Genomic DNA, 22,166 nt, shown 5'->3' on the forward strand with positions numbered 1-22,166 from the left:
TTGCAATACCAAGCATCTGTATCACATCAAAGGATTTTAATTATATATTTATATAGGTAATTTTTATTATGCTAAGGGTGATATCTCACTTGTTACCTTTGTGGTATTAATTCAGAGGCAGATGACATATGAGGATCTTGCCTCTGAATTTGACAGTCTATTATACCAAGGATGGGTATCATGTGGCCCTGTGATGTTGTTGGGCTGCAAATCCCAGCAGCTCTAGCCACCATGGACAATAGTGAGGAATTCTGGGAATTGCAGTCCAGCAGTATCTGGAAGACCAAATGTTTTCCACCCTTGAAACAGACTTCACATAAGCAATGCACAAAACAGTGTGCCCCTGAATATATACTGCAAAGGAGCTAAATAAGACTTAAGGGTACAAATCCCTCTTTGGGGAAGGAAAATGGCATCTGTGCCTTCCCACTCCCAGTGATCAGTGGTCCTGAGTATTTAGTTAGTTCACATGTCTGATAACTAAATAGATTTTCCCCTCCGTGTGGTATTTCTTGTATGTCTAGATAGAAGTCTATGTGTGAATTACTCTTGCTGAAATGTAGCAAGAATGTTTGTAAACAAACCAGAAACATTTCTATAAAATCGGCTCTTTTTCTCAGGTGCTTAACTGAAGTTTTTAACCTGGGAGAGCTATATATATGTAATCCGTGTATATATTATATTGAAGTATTCTGGGGGGGAGAGAGGGATATGCCTACCTGAATGAATTTGTATTCGCTGTATGTCTGTATCTCAAGATCATGTTTGAAATGAAATACAGTGGGCCCTTAATAAAGAAAATCCTTAATAAAGAATCCATGCATACTGAGGGCACTGTGCTTCACACATCATATATATATGTCTTTATAAAATTATAGGTTCTTTGGTTTTTGCAGTTTGTATACATTTATTGCTATGTGTGCAGGAACATACACAGGCACTTCCCTGAAGCTAGTGTGAGTGATTAGAAAAGAAAGTGGATTCTCTGTCATTTATATGCAGCAAAAATAAAGCCATGAACATCACAAAAGGCCAAGTACAATACTTTTTCAATGCATCCATTTTGTTAACATTCATATAATTTCATTGTCTGAAGTAATTTAGAAGACAATGGCATTGTGACTTCAGCTAAATATCTAATTCAGTTCTGGTTTTGTTTATGTTTGTTTTTTTGAAGTAGCATATAAAAGTGATTCATTGGATTGCTCATTCTTTTTGCATATAAGTTTTGTGGAATCATAGATCTCAGTTTTTCACTATTTTTCTGCATTTATTGCTGGAGTGGAAAGAACCATACAACTGTTCATAAGCTCTTCAGATGATGGTTATCTATTACCTAAACAGCATCCAGCTATGCCACCTGGTAAAATGCTTTGGTTAATGAGGGAGCCTCCAAAATAATCTGTGAGACGTGATTTGGGAGATGCTAATTTTAAAGAAAAGAATGATACCTAGAAGCATGTTCTAGTCTTTACATGTGCCTAAAGTAGGCCTTGGATTCTAGGCTACTTCCACAATCCTGCAATTAGATTCGTTGTGGCTCTTGATGTGTGAAGCAAGCAACAAAATTATATACATTTATTAAATTGAAAGAAAATTGCAGGATATATTTTCAAAATAGTATCTCTTGGTATTGTAAAGCCATCTGTTCTGAATTTAACTGGGATCTCCTTGTTTTAGCTACATGGTTTAAAAATGTTTCTGGTAGTATAGCTCTGGAATTTTTATATTATAGACTGCCTTTTGAGGAGGTCAAATTTGGAGAAAAAATCCTGCGCAAGGGAGTGTGTGTATGTTTTACTTTCCATAGGGGCTTTCAGTATGTAAACCATTTAAAAACAATGACCAGACCCATCAAGAAAAAAGAACAAATAGTATTTCCACCTCCCACACTTAGATAACTTGCCATTTGGCTGATTATGATGAAATCCTTTGCAGTTTCAAAAATTATTTCCAAAGTTGCAGCATATTTTACTTGTAATTTGTCATTGTGCTTTTAATTTTCCTATGTTTGTTATTTCTTGTAACTGTTACTTTGGGGAGAAAAAAAATAGCTGTCCAGTATAGTGTGCCTTTAATTTATTTATTACAGATTTCAGATGAAAGCCTTGCTGTGAAATTCACATCCATTTGTTTGACAGTTTTCCGGACATGGAGAAATGGAGATTTGGCTTTGTCAGAATGCTGTGTAAAAATTGTTGTCTTCTGTGACTAAGCAACCTTATTTTTATGTGGCAAATTATTCCTAAAATAATTTCAACAGAGATTTATTAGATCATGTATCAGTTTAATGATGACATTGTTATTCTGATGGTTAAAGTTTATGAACAAGATATATCACCATATGTAGTTCCAGTTTTGTGGCTGTATATCTTGAGTGGATAGTGCTCTATTCTGGCTTATTTATTTATTATTGCATGGTATAGTAGGAAAACCTACATAGTACAATTGCCTAGTATCAGTAATTTGTATATTTAATATCAACATTGCATGGAAGATGTATAAATAAGGGAATGAATAAGGAACAAATCAGTGTTGATTTTGGATTATTTTAATGCTGAAGCTTCCAGTACAGGCAATTTTATTAACAAAGTCAATATTGAAAATGGCATGGTGCTCTGGATTTACCACATATCCCTGATCCAACATGGTCCAGGTATGGAAACAGGCATGCTTGTGCAGACAACATGAGTGAAGATCTGTATCTATATGGACATTAAGATAGGTATTATGATGTCTATCTAGCTGGATGTGGTTAGAAAACTTATAGTATGTATTGACCTTGTTAAAAAATGTATGTGTTTGAGGAATTTTTAAAGGGTGTTAAAAACGAGTTACATATATGTAAAATGTATTAAAATAGGTGAAATTAATAAAATAAATTCTTTCTTAACTATTACAAAATTCTTGTGGTGGGGTTAAGTGTCATTTCTTTAGCCCCATCAGGCTCCTGCTATCAGAGTGGAAGGGGGGGGGGTCATGTTTGCCACACTTTTCCTTTTAAATTTGCTTTAAAAAAAACTCCTCCTGTGAGCAGTGAGGGGGAAACACGTCACCCCTTGAGTTGTGCTAAACTTGCCCCGCACCCGTATTATAAGGGATATAAAGACTGGGTGAAGGCAGGATATTGCATACCCAGAACTTCATTTGCTTGTGATGTGGTAAACTATCCCAATCTGCTCATTTCTCATCCATGTCAACATTGGAGATACCAAGGGCCATGAAACTGTAGCCTAAATGTTTCTGTTGTAAAAACAATAAAACAAGTGAAGTAGAAAGTGCTTTCATAATCTCCTGTGTTATTATATATGTTAAGGATGCTCACTGGTACCATCCTTAACGTAGTTACTACTGCCCTACAGTAATGATACAGCAACTACTGGCAGTTCTGAGGCCACAAAGAGATGGAGGTGAAAATCAACTCAACCTCCCCCTTGTGGTTTCCGGATTTGTGCGGAGGGCCCACTGACCACATAGCCAATTCCCATAACAGGCCGACAACTGACGCTCAGTTTGCATCCCATTGAGAAGATAGACCCACCATACTGGAACAATCACGGCAATAAGCCGTGTCATTATGCTTTTTCTCTTCTGCGGCAAATGCATGTGTATAAGTGCACAGATGCTCCGCTAGCAGCAGCCAATCAACTCCCCTGCACCACTCAGCCATGAGCCCATTGGATCCCCCACGCTAACATCTGCATAATCACACAATTGATCAACTGCACATCAGTGACACATTGGTACAGCATGTACCTGTCCTGTCGTGATATCTCCTCTTTCTCCCCTTCCCCTCATGTCCCCTCAACGGACCAGCCATTTGGTTAATATTTTTATTAGATCCATTTTATTGTTGATAATATGACATGTTTGTCATCGTTTTGCTTCACAGGATGTGCGGTGGGTCAGTGGTATTCCTGACCACTCATGCATTTGTGCAATCAATTTGTGGGCCAGCAACAAATTTACACTGCTGGCGGCTGCCTGGTTCCCCCCCCCCCCCCCCATTCTTTCTGGCTTCAACTGAAGCAATCTGCAATTTAGTTTGCTCTGGTCTTAAGCCTTTGGGCGTGGATTGGGCCCATTTTCTGGCTGTTTCAATAATGTGCATCAATCTGCACAGGTGAGCTCTGATACAAGTTGAGGCCATTTCTTTCAGCCCGTGTGGACAAACCCTGAGTTTAAGCAATGAAATGAGTTTAGCAGAAAATTTCCTGCAGACCTAAAACAATGGTAATCTGATTCGGCATTATTTCTGTGACATATTTAGTAATTGAAACCGAAGAAGTATTCAAAATTAAATGTATATGGTATACACTGTGAAATGTTTTTCTGATAGCTCAAAATGTTTCCCAGGGAGAATCAATAAAGTGCAAATATTGAAACCACTCAGTAGCACCAGAGGCCTGACACAGACAGCAGCAGCATGAGGTGCCCTTCCTATGTTAGAATACAGGCTATCCCTGCTCAGTTGTATATACCCCCCATATGTTCTTTATATTTTAAGAAATAAAGGCACTAAAAACTGTTAATCTGTTAATTTTACCCTAATTAAAGTGTATATGCTGTTCATAAATGTCTACCAATAATTATTTAGCAATACTCACCTGAAAAAATTAGACACAACTTTGATTTTAGATATGTTTTGTGGTTTATCTTGCGTCTATGACTTCTATTGTAATCATTATGTTACTAATTAATTTTATTAAACCATACATTTTTAAAAATAAGGTATGAGGTTCTACAGAAAAATGTAAATATGGAAGCTCTTCCACCTCACCTTGTTGAATTTTGGCATCATTACATTTTTCCTCCTGTGGTTGGGATTTGTGTGTACATTTGTCCAAATGCCAAAGATGATAAACCAGGAACTTTAAAAAGTCAATATATGTGTGCTAAAGTTACTCTATTGAGCTGTGCCCAGCACTGTGTGTGTATATGTATAAGCAGCTCTGTGAAATTTTCCTTTCAGATTGTGTTTGATTAGTAAATGAATGATTTGGCTGGAAAGAACAAAATATGAAAATCTGGCTTTATTGAAGCTATCTTTACTAAGCAACAGAACTCATTGGGGCTGCTTTGCTTATGAGATTTTCCAGCACCAAGATAATTTGTATGCCAAGGGGAAAAAAGGGTGTACATGATACAAATGTTTGGATTCAATGAATTTGTTTTTTCCCTTGACATCATATGTACCCTATTATTGTTCCACTCACTAGCAAAGCTTATGTTACACTTGAAAAGTGAAACAGAACATGCAATATTATCAACAAGAGTCCATATTAAACATAAAAATGGATTAAGATAAACTCCAGAGTAAATTAAAAAGTGCTCTGTAATAAGAGTTTTCAGAATATGCCTACAAGGCACAGGTATGAGTTGGGATCGATTCGAGGGAGGTTAGCAGCAGCAGCAGCAGCAGCAAATACCAAGCAAACCTGACTGGTCAGGGAGTTGTATGACTGTGGGCCATCACCATCCAGAATGATACACATGTGTAATAAATTTTCTTTGAGTAGCTTCTGAGGTATGCTATCCACTCCTCTTCCAGGCCCTGATGATTCCTGTCTTCATCTTTCAGCACATCAGAGTCTGTTTTATTAACTCACAGGAACACAAACACAAATAGCTAATACTGAAGTAGAAGTTCTACACAACAGACTCAAATGAATCCATCTGTGGAGATACTGGTCTATTCCATTATAGTCCTTGGGGGTTCAAGATTTAACATAATACAAGATTTTATCAGATTCAATGGTCATTTGTCAAAGAGACACCTAAAAGAGTCTTCATGTCAATGATGCCAGAGGGGCTGTAGGACTATTTAGCATGCTTTACAATCTGCTGTTAATGGAGGTATGGTTCATTGTGCTAGATATTAAAATAAATTTTGTAATATTGTTAAAAAGGAAGAGTCTGCATCTGTGACTTTCAGTTTTAGACATATTGTTCCTAGTTGGACATTTTTTTCTGGAGAAAGAAGGAGACTTAATTTGGTTTTCAAATTCTGTTTAATTATGCCTGTATATTCTGGACAGTGATCATGTTAGCACAGATGGGTGCTTTCTTTTACTAGAATGCATTGATACAAACTATCTCAATCTGGAGAGATAAAAGTGTTAAATGAGAGCCAATATTTTCATTACTTGCACTAATGTGCTGGGTTGTGTTTGGGAAATAACAGACATGGAAGAATAAAAATGATAGAATTTCATTAGTTGGATTTAAAATGAGAATGGTAAATTATACAGTATCCCTTCTGTGTCAGTAATACATTGTGCCAAGGCATTTGTGTGTCTTTCTAGTTAATGATCAAACATAGTACTTTGTTCAAACACTATCCGATGTTGCTTTCTAGAATAAGACAGGCTTTGATTTTTCCGCTTTTTTAAGCTGCTAGTTAAACAAGACTCTTATTTTATTTTCAGTTAATATTATTAATCTATAGCTACACTTAAAAGGTGAAATAAGATCGGAATGTTTAGGCTGCAAAATTGATAGCTTTTTTAAAACTAGTTTATAGCACACATAGATATGTTAATTTTTTTGGATCATCTGTAGTAGTAAGGAATAGCAAATAAATAGGTAGCCATTACTGTTGTGCATAGAGAGCCAGTGTGGTATAATGGTTTGAGTGTTGGACTACGGCTCTGGAGACCAGGGTTCATTTCCCAGCTCGACCATTAAACCTACTGGGTGACCTTGAGCAAGTCACATACTCTCAGCCTCAGAGGAAGGCAAATCCTGAAGAAATCCTGCAAAAAAACAAACAAACCCAAAAACACTATGATAGGTTTGCCTTATGGTCACCATAAGTCGTAAATGACTTGAAGGCACACAACAACAACAACAAACCGCGTAATAGGTCTATGAATGAATTTTCTGGCTGCATGAAGCCCTAATTTTAAAAGTTTTGTTTGTACATAAACAGTCCTAGAGTTAGCACGCAGCAGCCCTTTTCTTTCTGTGATACCACCTGTCTCCCCTTCCTTCTTCATTTACTGGGACATTCAGAGCTGTCTTAATAGGAACAGTAGAGGACAGACAGAACTGATGGAGAAACAGGACAGGAGTAGGTTTTAGTGTGATCCCAGACCAACAATATCAGAAATACCAAACACATAAGCCCTATTCTGAGGAAAAGACAATTAATTTTGTTTTCCGTTGGGCTTTTGGGGGAGGCATCTTGAAAACTTGTGGCCAAATCAATTAAAAGATAATCAATAGTAAAGCAGACAGGCCATTTGCAGACAATACTTGGGAGAAAATTTTTCACTTGATTAACAAGCATATTTTAGGAGCATATCCTTATACTGGATGGTCAAAGGAATGAGTGGTGCTGTTGCATATTTATTTCTTATGTGGCATCTTCCCAAGCTTGTAATTTATCCTTTCCTCAATTAAATGTTCCGCCCCTAGAAAACCACTGCACAGTACTGCACCAGCAAGTACAGTAACATTTAATTGCTTTTTTCATATATGTAACCCAAATCTATCTATTTATTTATTGCCAGAAATGCATGTCTCTTGTGTACAGATGCATTTGGAAACCACATAGAGTGCTCCATCATGGGAAAACATGTTTTAGAAGCCTTAACAAGAAGGTTGTAACACTTACATTAGCTTTTGAACTTTATGAGTTTGCAACAGTTTGACCCTTTCCATTTTGTGCATAAAATCTATATAAATGGGAAATGGTTTCTAACAAGCTTTGCTCCAAATGATGGCAAAATAACTTTTTCATGAGAAAAAATGCAGCACAGTTAACTTTGCCACAGAGTTCTCAAAAGTATGATCTAATAATTATGGTTTTGTAAATGATCCATTATTTAAAACAAACAAAAAAAGCATTTTCCTTCAGTTTACATACAATGCTTTTCAGTTAAAGTGTTCTCCTGGCAATGTTGTTTTCAATAGCTATGGGAAGTTTTATTATATTGTTTGCATTTCCTGCTGTGTGTAAGTGTTGCATTTTGGTTCTCTGGGCTTGTCTACACTGCTGGGAAAAATATACTCATGTCTTAGTCACTATGAGGAAGACACATGCTGCAGGGGGTGGGGCTGAGAGATTTGGATGGAAGGAACAGGTTGGTGGGGGGGGGGGGTTGACATGGATCATTTGATGATCATCACTTATGCATGCCATCCTATGGGAATGCATATGTGTGGGACAAGAAAGGTGACTGGATCCATACACTTAAAGTGAAAATATGTATATTCACATGTACGATGGGAAGAGACAAAAAAGCAGCACAGACATGACCATATGGCTGAAAATAATGTGGAGATGTTGGACATCCCCTTTGCAAGGGGGAAGTGAGTTTGTCAGGAGGAAATGTGTGGCTGGTTATGCCAGTCTCACCTCAATGTGTGTGGCATTAATAGGGTCACTGCAGACCAGGAAAATGTGTTGCATAGCAGTTTGTTTTTTTTGTCAGTGTAGACAACCTGTGTCATGCACTGTTTACATGCATTTTCTGCTTACATATTGCTAGGATACTGTTTTTGAAAACGTAAACTCTTCTATAATCTTTACAATGTTTTTCCCTTCCCCAAACCCAAGCTTACTAGATCTTCTGTCACATTCAGTTACACATCTAGTTGTATCTAATTTCAGTATAGACAACCAAGCTGCTATACCTGCTGCATCATTCAGCCACCTGCTTGACTTATATAGAGTAGTCAAAATATGTGAATTGCTACTACAGATGAAATTCTAACACCACTTCAGAAATGAGCAACAGAGTTTAATAAAGACTTGGTGACAACCAATTAATCCTCCTATTTACAGGCAAGGACCACTGGGGCTGAAAGAGAAGCCAGTAACACAAGGCTAGACATGGCAGATAATTTTTTTAATGTATAATTTTACTTGCCATTGTTAAACTATTGGGATTCAGAAATACTTATTGATCTACTAATCATCTGTATGCCTACTAACAAATTCAAATCCAATTTCTATCATTTCTTTTCTACCTCTTTCTTCTGTGGACTGTGTCCTTGAAACACATACATCTTTATTGTATTTGTGTGCTAGAGAAAGCAAATGCTATATTAAGTATGTATTCCAAGTGGGAGAGGGAGAAGCATGAACATTTTCTGGAGTGGCAGAATCCAGCTGGTTGCTTCTAAATATATAACTGCTAAAAATGTGTTGATAACTTATTTTCTTTATGATGATGTGTACACTAATGTGACATTTTGTTTATGGATGGGACATGTGAGTTTTGAAGATTATATATAACCCATATTATAGATATTTTTTTTTTAAAAAAAGTCATTTGATAATGAAAACACAGGTGCCTATGTCTTTTTAAAGAGGACTCCATAGTGGAAGACTCATTTAAACCTCTGATTTTGTGTTACTTGTATAATGTAGAAGATTTTAAAAGCGATATTAGTGAATGGTTTAACACTTTCCTTTGTATGATCCTATGCACATCTAATTTTTTCTGTTGAAATATCCAGATATTCCAGCATCTCTGAAATAGGAAACAATATTCCATGGGCCACATGTGTCTATGGCCTTCCAAAACATGTTTTCCCCAAAACATTCCAAGCACTTTGAAAGTGTGGAAATAGCTGGACTGCTTTCAGAGTGTTATTGCCTCAGTACCAAGAAAAGGAGAGAGAAAAGGGGGAGAAAGAAAATAGGGGAAAGAGGAGATGGACCTCTAGAACACTGTACCACTGCCAGCATGCAACCCTAAGTATAACTTTTAAGGGACTCAGTCCCTCAACAGAGAAAAAAAGGCCCTGCCCCTGTAATGAGTTAAATTTTATTATACCATTCACACTATGAATGGTGTAGTATAACCACTCCATTATTACTATGCTGAGTTATCATGCTGACATGATAGATAACAGTATTTCACTGTGTTGCTTTGAATTTTGATAGGACAAGTGATCAATATTCATTCAGTGTTTGTGTCTATGTGTTCCTTTGCAAAGGCAGTGCCTGTGAAATGAGAACATGACAACTGATGAGGCTACAAAGAAAGAAGGAGATGTCCCAACAGCAACTCTTGCTGAACAAGGCGAGGATATTACACCGAACAAAGATAGAGGAGTTCTGAAGGTGAGGCTGTGGGGGAAAACGATCAAAATATTCTTCTGTATATATACCCAAAAAATCCTGAACACTAGTCATTAGACAATTCTTCTTTTCATGTGAGGTTCAGCCATCAATCTTTGCAATCCATTAGAGATTTTACTACCCCCATATCATTCCATACTATTATGTTGTAAAAATAGTGGTCCTGAAATCTTATATGCATTCTATTTTATTTCAGTTTAGTAGTAACAATGTTTCATATTTTAAAATGCATGTACGTATCAGTGTGTGTGTGTGTGAGTGTGTGTGTGTGTGTGTATATATATATATATATATATATATATATATATATATATATATAAATACATACAGCTGTCATTGTTTTCCTTTCTTTTCTTTTTTTCCATTGCCTTCAAATTGTTTCTGACTTATGGTGATCATAGGGTTTTCTTGGCAAGATTTGTTCAGAGATTTGCTATTGACTTCCTCTGAGGCTGAGAGCATGTGACAGTTGGTTTCATAGCTGAGCTGGGAATTGAACCCTGCTCTCCAGATTTCTTCAGAATGAAAAAGGGACGATCTATATCAAGAGCAAGCAAAGTGTGACCTTGGTGTCCCAGGACTGTTTTTTGGATCCTTGACCCTCCAAATTCCCCAGAATGTTTTTCCCCCTCATCAAAAAGGTGACTTGTCATTTCTGGAAACCTCCAGTAATGACAATTCACTTTTTAAGTAACTTTCATGACCCCGTTTGTATTAAAAATAGAGTTCCTCTTGACTAAAGCACAATAGGATGTAAATTGCATCATTCTGCACTTAGCATTAAAAATACCAGTTTTTCAAAACCAGAAATGGACTTCTGGCCACTTCTGTTTGTGGTTTTTGGCATTTTTGGCAGTCCGTGTTGATATTGGAGAGTCCCAGGGGTAGAAGATTAGCCTCTGAACCTGCCAGAATTACAGATTCCTGACCTAGATGCAAGATTGCATCTTTCTGGCAGCCTTGTAGCCTTTTTATTATTCCATCCAGGCACTGCAATGAATTTAAGAGCTCACCAGAGCCCTATGCCTGAGTAATTAAACAGAAGGATGGATTGGCACTCTGTCCAAGTCAGAGGACCAACATCATTACTTTAGCCTTGTTCTCGAATTTTGTTTCAATCAAATCACTCTCAACCAGTGTGAGTGCACCAAGACAACAAAACCTAGCCAAGGATAAAGAGTAGTTTCAATGACATGCTTAATGTGTCCAAGCAGTGTTTCTTGCCCAGCGGACACATGCATTTTAACCTTCTGTTCTCCCACTATTCATGTTTCACTATGTTGGGTAGAAACTGACTAATTCTTTCTTCTGTCATTTTACCTTGGTTGGTGTATGGTGGAATGAAGTGAAAGAGTGAAAAACTCTACTCTATGTAAAAATAATTTTAAAAATGTACCATATCTAACGTTATTTGTATCCTTATCTTTCATTCATAATTTCTGAGCTGATTCACAGCAAAATTAAAATAGAAATATTTCCATGATTAAAACACAATCACAGGTGCAGTACAGACCACAGAAAAGCACCATGCTAGTGCCGATTTTAGAGTTAAGGACCACACGGCAACTGCACGGTCCCTAACCATAATACATGCCAGCAACGCAATAATGGCAGCATCCCGTGTACATGGTTGCCGCTGCTATGATATAACGGACGCATAGCGTCCACACATTGCGCCGCTCCAGTTACGTCACGAGTGTGCCATTGGCGCACTCGCAATGTAACTATGGCGGCGCAAAAAGAACCCATTTTTTTCTGGGTTCTTTTTACTCTATAGTGATGGTGCATGGTTTGGGGGCTGCACCATCCCTCTGGAGTAAAAGCAGGTGCCTGCAGACTGCCGTTTCGTGGTGGTCTGTACTAGAAATGTACTAAAAATTGATAATTATTATAACTGAGATTTTTTTTAAAAAAATGTAGCAAACTATCAAATTTAAAAAGGAGCTGAGTGAACAGCAGTTTCTTTTGGTAGCATGTGGGTATAATAAAAGGTGGAGTCATATGAATGGGCAAGAAATGGATTTTGTTACAACCAAAGTGCCCCTACAAAAAAAAATTCTGTCCATAGCCTTCACTTGCCTCAATTCAGAGGAAGGAAACATGCTGCCCTTCTCTTCCAAAAAGTGTAATAGTCCAGCAGTTCAATAGGTTTCTGACCTGTACCAGTCTTTGGGTGCATTTACACTGTAGAAATAATAGGGTTTGATGCCACTTTAAGTTCTGTAGCTCCATCTTATCCAACCCTGGGATTTGTAGTTTTACATGGTGTTTAGTTGGTGCCTCACAAAATTCTCTTATATTAAGATTTGATTATGTGAATCTGAACTGTATCTTTTTTTTTAAAACAACAGCCAATACAGCAAACTAAGTCTTAACAAATGTTAAGAACAATTGGACTGGAAGTGGTGCAGTTTTCTGGAATATTGTCCTTATGTAGTTGCCCTCTTACATCTAGTGATTGTTTTTCAGCTGACCTACTTACATCTAGATACTGACCCTAAATTTACAGACTCATGTATCTGATTGATGTGGAAATCCTTTGCAAGTGTTCAAGCAGTACACATGAGCTCCTATCTACTTGACTTTTCATATCTTCATTCTAGATTGTGAAGAGGCCAGGAAATAAAGATGAATCTCCAATGATTGGAGACAAGGTTTATGTTCACTACAAAGGAAAGCTGGCAAATGGGAAAAAGTTTGATTCCAGCCGTGACAGGAATGAGCCATTTATCTTCAGCCTGGGCAAAGGTAAAGAGTGGAAAAGGTGGAGAAAGGTAAAGAAAGCTTTAGGGATATAGTGTGGGTTCTTGTCAATCAAATGACAGTTTAATTATATATAATCCTGTTTTCAGAGAGACTGTGACTATGAGTAAGAGCAAATACAGGAAGGGCTGGGAACTGGCAGGTGTGGGGTTCTGCCAGTGCTATGCAATTCAGTCATTTTGTTTCCTTGCCTATTGTGAAATGTTGTGTCAAATGTTACTACGTTCTTGTTAGTCCTGTTGAAGACACAAATCCTCAAACATGACAAACTGAAGTTGGTTAAATTATTAAGTTGCCCCAATATAGTCTAGGAAATTTCAAAATTAATACCTATGCCAGTAAGCTAGGAATCTAAAAGATATTCCTGACAAAATTACAAGTCCTGTGGTTTCTTGAAGGAAATAATGACAATTTAATAGCTGTTTAGATTTCTAATGTCGATTATCCCCCAACTGCACTTGTTAAAAATAGGAAGTATTGCTGAATCAACAACTTATCATCCAAACTGTATGCACACAAATGTATTTTTGGGGGTGGGGACATATCCTCCAGCACCTGTATATAAGCATGGACATTTTGAATACAGTTTATTTGTCTGTTCTTAATCTAAATATTCATTCCCCCACTTTTCCAGGCTCAAACTAGGCTTCCAGTTGAACACCCAGCTAACACTTGCTGGTTTTGTGCAATTTTCTTTGACAAGCGACCAAGATCAACTTCTACATATTAAGCCAGGGATCTACAAGAATCCTGGCTTCTCATGACCAACTAGTGTGCTGATGCACATTGCTTAACCATTCTTTCATGCAGCAGGAGTGGCTAAACAGAGCTTGGCTCTATGATTTATCATGTTGTGCAAACCTAGGCGCAATTACCACTCTGGTTTGCTTTCTTCCCCAATAAACGAAAGATGGAATCCATGTTTTGTTTTAGTTTTTTTAATAGGCACCAATTTTGATTTGTTTGGAAAGAAATACACCACAATGGCAGCTGCACCTGGTTTTACACAACACGATAAACTATAAAATGACACCCCATGGTTTGTTTGGCTGCTCCTTCTGCAAGCATGAATAAACTGGATTTATGTGGCTCCCAGGTTTGTCATGTAGCATGAGCAAGATATTGAGTAAGATGGAGATGGGATAGTAAAAAGCTGGCTTCATCTAGCACTTTGTCTGGTTGTTGCCTTTTTGTGCATTTATTAAGTAAGTCTAGAATTGTTTGCAACTGTGAAGAAAGCTTACATGTTCAGTAGCCTCATATGTTGCATGTTGCTTTTTTCAGTTGAGGAAATCAAATGGCTGAACCATCTTTCTAGTAAAATGAATCAAGAACCAATCATAAGAACTACTAAGCCTGTACCCCTGAACAAACATTTATAGCCAGCTCCCTTTTCCATTGATAATAAAGTAACAAATCATAAATACAACAGTGCCACACAGAATGTGTAGACATCATTCATCCCAGATAGTAAATGTGAAAAAAATGCCCATGGGAAATATTACCAACCACATCCTTATTTGTAAGTGGTACTTGTGGCCCTAACAATGTGGAATGAATGTTGTCTTCCTATTCTGTATAGGCAAAATATTGTTGTATTTTGAAGATGCTATAAAAGCTAAAGAAGTTTGTATATGAAAGACAATATACTGGAAACTTCTTGTTCCATTCTATATAAAATAAGTGTGTGTTTAAGGTTACATGCTTTTTAACTCCTTTGATTTAACTTTCTTCCTGGAATATTAGTTCTGTATTTTATTATGTATATATTCTCTATTAAAGAAAAACAGATAAATCTCTTTTTCCCACCCAAACCTACAATAGTAACTGGTGCAATTAAGGAATACACACATCCTGTCAGGATGCTTGTTATGGTCAGGATCCTACTGGGTCCACCAGTGTGGTTATGCCACTGCCAGTTGAAGTCGAAGCCAGTGGCAACAGAAAAAGTTTGAAACTACCACTAATGGTGAGGAAATGAAAAAAGAGCTGTTAGCAATTGTGAGGGAAGAAGGAAACAGGGTGTCTGTGCCACTTATTTTTCTATTCTCTGTCTTCCAGGACAGTCCTCAGAGCCAAGGCACTCTGAGCAGGTTGGCATACACAGGCACCTATCAAGGTTTTTGTTTGCTAGCAAGGTGTTAACTGGAATTCCCTTAAATGTTCTCAGGACACAAATTAAATTAAATTAAATCAAAATAATGAAATGAAATTAAAAGTACTAAGATAATGTATATGTTAATTGGAGTCTGAGTTGTATTTTTAAATAAATACAGTGGACCCTTGTTATACGCTGGGGTTTGGTTCCAAGATCCCCCGTGTATAACAAAATCCGTGTATGCTCAAGTCCCATTAAATAAAATGACATAGCAAAATGGTGTCCCTTATAAAAAATGGAAAATCAAGGTAAATTTATACTTTTTTGGAACATTTTCAAACCGTGTATGCTTGAATCCGTGTATAAAAAATCCGTGTATAAGAAGGGCCCACTGTATTTTCTGTTAAACTTCCTCTGAGAAAACTAGGACCAACTGTAAAAAAAGAACAGCAGAACCTTTTTGAATCTTTTTTCATTGACAATAGCTTCAGAGAAGTAATTGTCTTACTCTGTGAGAGGCTGGATTGGCTGAAAACTGAAAGATTTCTTACGGAACAAATCTTTGTGAATTTATACTGATAGTTCACAAAAATCTTTAGTAATTATGATTATTTTGACCTCCAGAATCTAGAGGTTTTCTCTCCAAGCTCATCTTTTATATCTGAATCCAGACAACAATAAAAATGATTGACAGTTCTTGTAAACTGGAAGACATGCAAGTGTCTGTCACTGATGGCATTCACCCTATCCAGTCATTCACCAAGGTATCCTTAGAATAGTCTCCTGATAGCAAGGTTTACTACTTAGTTTTATTTGGTGATATCAGGAGACATTCTCTATAGCTGTGTTTCAGCTGTGGATAATCCTTCCTCACAAGGTGTATCAAAGAATGTGACTATCTTCTAACAACAGTAAGAGTTGCTTTTTTGGCAAGCAGATACAGTCTGGGGGTTGTCCACATGGACAAATAAAATGTCCTCCCCTGTCCTCTTGCTGGGAAGTCCTGACAACACAGGGTCCCTTTTCCGGTTCTGGGGTGAAGAACCACCTGGCATTGCAACCGGTGGGGGGGGGGAGAGATAATTGGGGGACATCAGGGCAACTCCAGGGCCAGAATAGTCCAGACTGTTCTTGGAGTATCGTGGCCTTGGAGAAAGTATTTGTTTGCTTGGATTTTACCAGTTTTGTTATGTTTTTGAGTCCTTGGGAATGGATGAATTATCATCCTAGATTATTATCTGTAGCTTCATAGAGTCCTAAAGCTGTTTTGGTTGTTTATACAACCATGCTTGGTACTAATACGTGCTCCATCTAAATTAATTCCATTTTGATAATTTCTTTTTATCCATATTCTTAAGCTTAAACATATTGGCCTGATTCACACAGAAACCATGGTTTAACATACCCTGTCTCAAATTCATTTGCTATCCAAGTTTGGTATAACATTTGTTACAATATTTAACATATAAACTATGTGAAAAAGCTTACATCTCTTTCCTCATGCACAGTTGGGGGGGGGGGGGCATGCAAGGCCAAAAATCATTGTGGCTTGTGATATTGAACCATGATTTAATGTTGTGTCTGATTTGGATTGTTATGTAAAGCTGCATTGCCCAACTCTTTTTTCAGTTCAAAGGGCTGCAATGCAAAGCCATGGGAGTAGTGGTTAAATCTTCCCTCCCTCCTTGATCAGATGAAGGGATAATTGCAGGTTGTTAGGACTGAAAGTCTCTCCCATCCTACAGCAGTCATCACTGAGATCTCCACCGGGGATACATCCACACTGCAGAAATAATCCAGGTTGAAATTAACTTCCATGACTCAATACTATGGAATTCTGAGAATTGTAGTTTGTTGTGGCAACAGAGCTCTCTGACAGAGAAGGCTAAATATCTCACAAAACTACAGTTCCCAGAATTCCATAACATTAACCCATGAAAGTGGTGTTAATCTGCAGTACAGATGCAGTACAGATGCAATCTGAAATCACTGGTTCTCTCCTGCTGTTACCTATTAGTGTGAGAAAACAGGTTTTTTCCACTCACACTCCATCTGTTCAGCTATGTTTTGGGGTAACTGGGTGGTATTCTGCCAGCTCCTTGGCAACACCAGTGCTGGCCAAAGAGTATCTCTAGACCCATAGCCAAAGGCTGTGCATCCCAGCATAGATCTCTTTGCTGAAATGAGTGAAAGTTGTAGGATAGGAAACTTGTCCAGAACTTACTTAAACACTTGAGCAGTTGAGACTTATAGATAAGCTTGATGTGTTTTTCATAAGAGTTTATATACTTGAGCATTAAAATGTACATTTCCAAAATATCTTGAGGTATTTTAAAAGGAAAGAATATAAACTTACGTTTTTCTTCTGTAAACTTACTAAACAAAACTCTTCAATTGACATTTCTTTTTTATTAGGCCAAGTCATCAAGGCCTGGGATATTGGGGTTGCCACCATGACAAAAGGGGAAATCTGCCACTTGCTGTGTAAACCAGAATATGCATATGGTTCTGCTGGTAGTGTTCCAAAGATCCCCTCAAATGCAACACTCTTCTTTGAGGTGTGTATATTTATTGGTTTTACTTGTTCCATTTATCTCCTAAGCTCTCACCAAATGCTAAAAACAGAGAACAGCAATAATAAACAAAATAAAATACCAAGTAGCTACATGCAGGTAAGAATCAATAAAAACAACAACTTGCTGGACAAATTTCAGCATATTTAGAGTGTCCATAACAAGTCAGCTTCTGAGGCCCAAGACTTGTCTCCAGAAGAACATACTTGTGTGATAGCAGAAAAGCATCAGAGAACAGGCTAAATGGGCTTTCTTTGGAAAGGACGTTCTAGAGTCAGTGTGCCCAACATTAACTGAATGATTTAATCCACTCCTGATGCTGGCCTGTCTGGGACTATGGCAGTGGCCCACTTCAGGAGTGGGCCATGTGGTTGCTGCAGTTCTGGTCCATATGTTTTGATCCTGAGACTCTGATCTGTCCAGTCATGGGAAGTGTACTAATTGCTGCCAAATTTAGCCCTGATGCATTTTTTCCAGTACCCATTCATTTTTTGCTGTCTTTCTCATTCACAACATTCATGCAGACTAATCCAGCAGCATTTGGATCATTCTTATTAATAGAAGCTTGTGAACAATATAATCAAAAGCCACTCTACTGCTATATATTCAATGATACAGTGGTTTGGAGAACTGAGATCACTGGAGGTTTTCACAGGCCAGATAGGAAAGTTTGTCAGAAAAGGGATTCCTCATGTCTGGCTTATTAAAACATTTGTAAGGGCAAGCAATGTCTCTCTGTTACACCTTTGAATTAGCCGTAATTTTTCAGCAATCATATTGCTATTCAAATGTAATTGAGGGTATGGGAAGGGAACCTTGCTGAAAGGGAAATCCCTCTTCATACATTTTCTAACACGTGGGATGCTTCTTGGAAAATGGGTAAGCTTAGACTTGAAAGATCAAAATGGGCTATATGAGGACATTTATCTTTACTATTTAAATATGGTACTTCAGATATGTATATATTGTAGGTGAATGGAAAGATCTGTGTCACTTTCATATGTCATAAGCATTATCCAGTAGTGGTGAAGCAGTGTTGCACATTGTACTGGTTTTATTAGCTTGGGACAGTTACAGTTTGGGTGCAGACAGGAAAAAGTTTGGTTCCAGTAGAGGCATACCTTCTCCCACAACCAAAAAGATTATTGGAGAAAGAATATGGGGCCAGCCAAAGACATGTTGATACATAAGGCAAAGCACCAAATAGTGTCCACCATTAATCCAATATTTAAAACATCGAGGAACATGCTGCTGTCCGGAATATGTGCAGTTTTGGTTTCTAACAAACGTTTTATTTCAGAGCATCTGAAATAAATATATTTTGACCATGTCAAAGTTTTACATTTAATTGCAGAGAAACAAACAGGTTTTTGAGCAGAATTATTTTTCCTGCCATTCTTACCTGATTTCACATAACAATTGACTTATATAAGCAGCATTTAAATTGTCTTCCCTTACACATTTTGCATTCATTTTGGAATTCATTGTGATTTAAAGAAATTAATATATTAAGTATTCATAGCATTTAGACAACATCCTGAAAGATAAGTATGGAAATGACTGAGGCTGACAGATTGCTAACCTGTTCAGAGCTTTTCTATGTGCACAGCAATCACAACACACACCTGCCTGTCCCAGTTGTGAAGCCATAAATGTTAAACTCTGATCTTCATGATTTTATGTTGGGGAGGCAACGGATGGCTGGATGTATACTTCACTTGAGAGGCTCAGAACTGATATTTTTCTCTTCTTCTTCCTTCAACACTCTTCCATGCTTTACAATTATTATTATTATTTTTTTTTTTGCTCCCTCATTTGTTAGAGAGGGAAAACATTTTTAAAAAACTGATAGAAAAGGGAAAGAACAAAAATGAAAACTTTGAGTTTTGATTTTTAAGCTCACTTAGGGAACTCTCATGGCTATAGGCATTACTGCCACCCTGGCAATAAACATATTTATTTGTGAATAAGCAGTTTTTATTGCAGAAATAGATAATATATGTATATTTAATTTTAAACAAGTAAAATGAGCATGTACCTTGCCTGTCACCCTGATTAAATTTTTTCATTTTTTATTTTGTTTTGAAAATAAAAAGAAAAGGGGCAGCAGTGAGCAGCATCAGCTTTGATGGTCCCCAACATGCCTATATAAGTCCAAGTGCCAATGTTAGGCCTGTTTGCAATGGCCCCATCACCTGCTACCCAACGATTGGTCTTTGTAGTATTGTAGAGGACCAGCTCAAGTTCCACTACTGCCTGTCCTCTCCATTTTTTCTCTATCACAGTAGTGCAATCAGGTTATTTTAGGGTGCTTTCACATAGAGTGCTCATAGTGCTAGCTCTAAAAAGAGATTCTGAAGCTATTGCATCTTTTCCTTCCTAATTCATGCTTTTGGGAAAGAAAACAAATGGGAGAAGTGGTGGGGAAACTGAGAGGGTTAGAGGACTTCCTGTAACAAATGATGAATGAAGCAGAATGATTGCATGATTAAAGCCTAGTTTTGAAGCTCCCTTAGACTTTGAGGTTAATGGTATTTTTAGAATCTAATGGATAAGTCTGACAATGGTAATATTAGCCTTGTTTAGGTGCTGTATCTCTAAGGCTGCATCTCTACTGCAGAAATAATCCAGTTTGACACCACTTTAGCTGCCATGGCTCCGTGCTGTAGAAATCTGTGAACTGTACTTTTGTGAGATATTCTTCTCTGTCAGAGACCTCTGGTGTGACAACAAAGTACAGTCCCCAGAATTGCATAGCATTGAGCCATGGCTGTTAAAGTAATGTCAAATTGGATTGGTTCAGCAGTGTGGATACAGCCTTTGTAAAATAATTGGGTTTTGTCATTTGCTTTGCACATATTGGCAAGAGAGAGGGGAAATGTCAGAAGTGAATTGAACTGCTAGTTGGCAACGGTCATGGCATGTGGCTGATTCTCTTAACCATAGCATGAGCCTTTTAATCAAGATGTGCTGCCTCTTTTGAAAGGAGTGTCACTGAAGAGCACAGTGATTTGCTCCTTGCTCTGCTAACCTGTACAACCCTTATTTACTACAAAGTCATGGAAACATGTGCAAAGCAAATAGCAAAAACCCATCTTGGCATTTTGATAGGATACAATGGAGTATGCAAACTGCACCCAGGCTCTGGGAAAACATGGTTTCTCGATTACATTTCTATGCCTTGTTGTTTTTTTTTCCTCTAGTGAACTCAATTACAGCTAAAGAAAGAAAGGAAAGAAAGGAATTATGGTATATCATACTGTAGAACTTCACAGAATTACTGCTTTCTTGTTGCTTGGTTGTATTTCTCTCAGACCAGGGACATTTTGACTCCATTATTGATTTTAATAAGCTGTTGTGTAGGGATGACTCCCATGAGCCCTCTGTTCACTTTAAATTGTTCATGATATTGTGTCTGAATTGTTCACTTTGAGGAGATGCCACAGTTGGACTGAATAATTCATACAACCCTTTTGTCATGAACATGGGAAAAGCAACTGATTAGAAGAATGACCATGTGGATCAGTCAGCCCTAAGATCTCATTCTTCCTTCTCTTGTCCTTTTGTTCAAAATATGAGTATTACATTGTTCCAATTTAGGTAACATCATTGCTTTGAAGTTTGGTCTTTTTTCCCCTTCTTCAGATTGAGCTGCTTGATTTCAAAGGGGAAGATTTATTTGAGAATGGAGGAATTATCCGCAGAATCAAACAGAAAGGTGAAGGATACTCCAACCCTAATGAAGGAGCAGCTGTACAAAGTAAGTGTGATGTGAATGTAGAACCATAGCTCAGTAGCTGATTGCTGAGGGGTGGGGTTGGAGCAATTGAATTCTGTGGAATATTGCTGTCTCTGTTACCAGCTTTTAGTTGGCATCTTTCTTTTATACTGTTAGGAGTAACAAAAACACAATGTGTCTCCATGAGCCCTGGCTTTGGAGTTGGAGGGGGCTTTGGGGTCAGTTTAACTAGATTGAACTGTGTTGCAATCAGAGATGTTTTATCTCTATGTAGAGGTGTGTGTATTTTGCTATGCTGTATGTTTTCTGAAAATGTGGTGATTTCAGATGCTTTAGCCACACTGTTGCTATTAACAAAAAGAATTCCATAGAAATGACTTTAGATCCTGTCTCCAATACAGGGAGAGGCAGGATATAAATAAATACTTTTATTATTATTATAATTGTCCCATATATATCTTAATCTCTTGTTAGTATGCTAATCTATAATACTACAGTGGAGACATGCCTTTGTGGCAATTTATCTCACCAGTAAAGTACACAAAGGTGATAATTCTTTATTATACTTGTACAATTATTGCATACATATTGTATTAATTCTATTAATGTCAGTCCACAAGTAAAATATGGAGATGATAATATAGACCACCTCATGCCCCTATTTATAGTATGTAGTAACATTGGATGGACTATATTTCAGGTATATGGAAGTTCCTCACCGTCCTCTCCCACATACTCATTTGCAATATATGTGTGTTATATGGATATTTCTAACATGGGATATTTGCCCTAATCTGTTGTGGGGGTGGGGGGAATAAGTGTTGGTACTATGTTATTCACAGGAAACATTGGCAGGAAGAGTAACTTTCTAGACTATTAAAAACTCATGACAGTTCA

At 37.5% G+C, this 22,166-nt stretch overlaps 1 protein-coding gene across 1 annotated transcript in view; it reads left to right on the forward strand.

Annotated features, from left to right (window-relative positions):
* The window catches only part of FKBP5 (FKBP prolyl isomerase 5), a 71,482-nt gene that overhangs the window by 19,289 nt on the left and 30,027 nt on the right, over positions 1-22,166 (forward strand). Inside the window, exons 2-5 of the mRNA XM_089514803.1 lie at positions 9,952-10,078; positions 12,700-12,844; positions 17,373-17,515; positions 21,176-21,290. Of these exons, the coding sequence (XP_089370929.1) occupies positions 9,974-10,078; positions 12,700-12,844; positions 17,373-17,515; positions 21,176-21,290 (508 nt within the window). The 5' untranslated portion in view covers positions 9,952-9,973. The remainder of the gene's footprint in view (positions 1-9,951; positions 10,079-12,699; positions 12,845-17,372; positions 17,516-21,175; positions 21,291-22,166) is intronic.

Source organism: Sceloporus occidentalis, unplaced genomic scaffold (assembly GCF_023333645.1).
Source record: "Sceloporus occidentalis isolate IW3139 unplaced genomic scaffold, rSceOcc1.0.p SCAF_3, whole genome shotgun sequence".
NCBI lineage: Eukaryota > Metazoa > Chordata > Lepidosauria > Squamata > Phrynosomatidae > Sceloporus > Sceloporus occidentalis.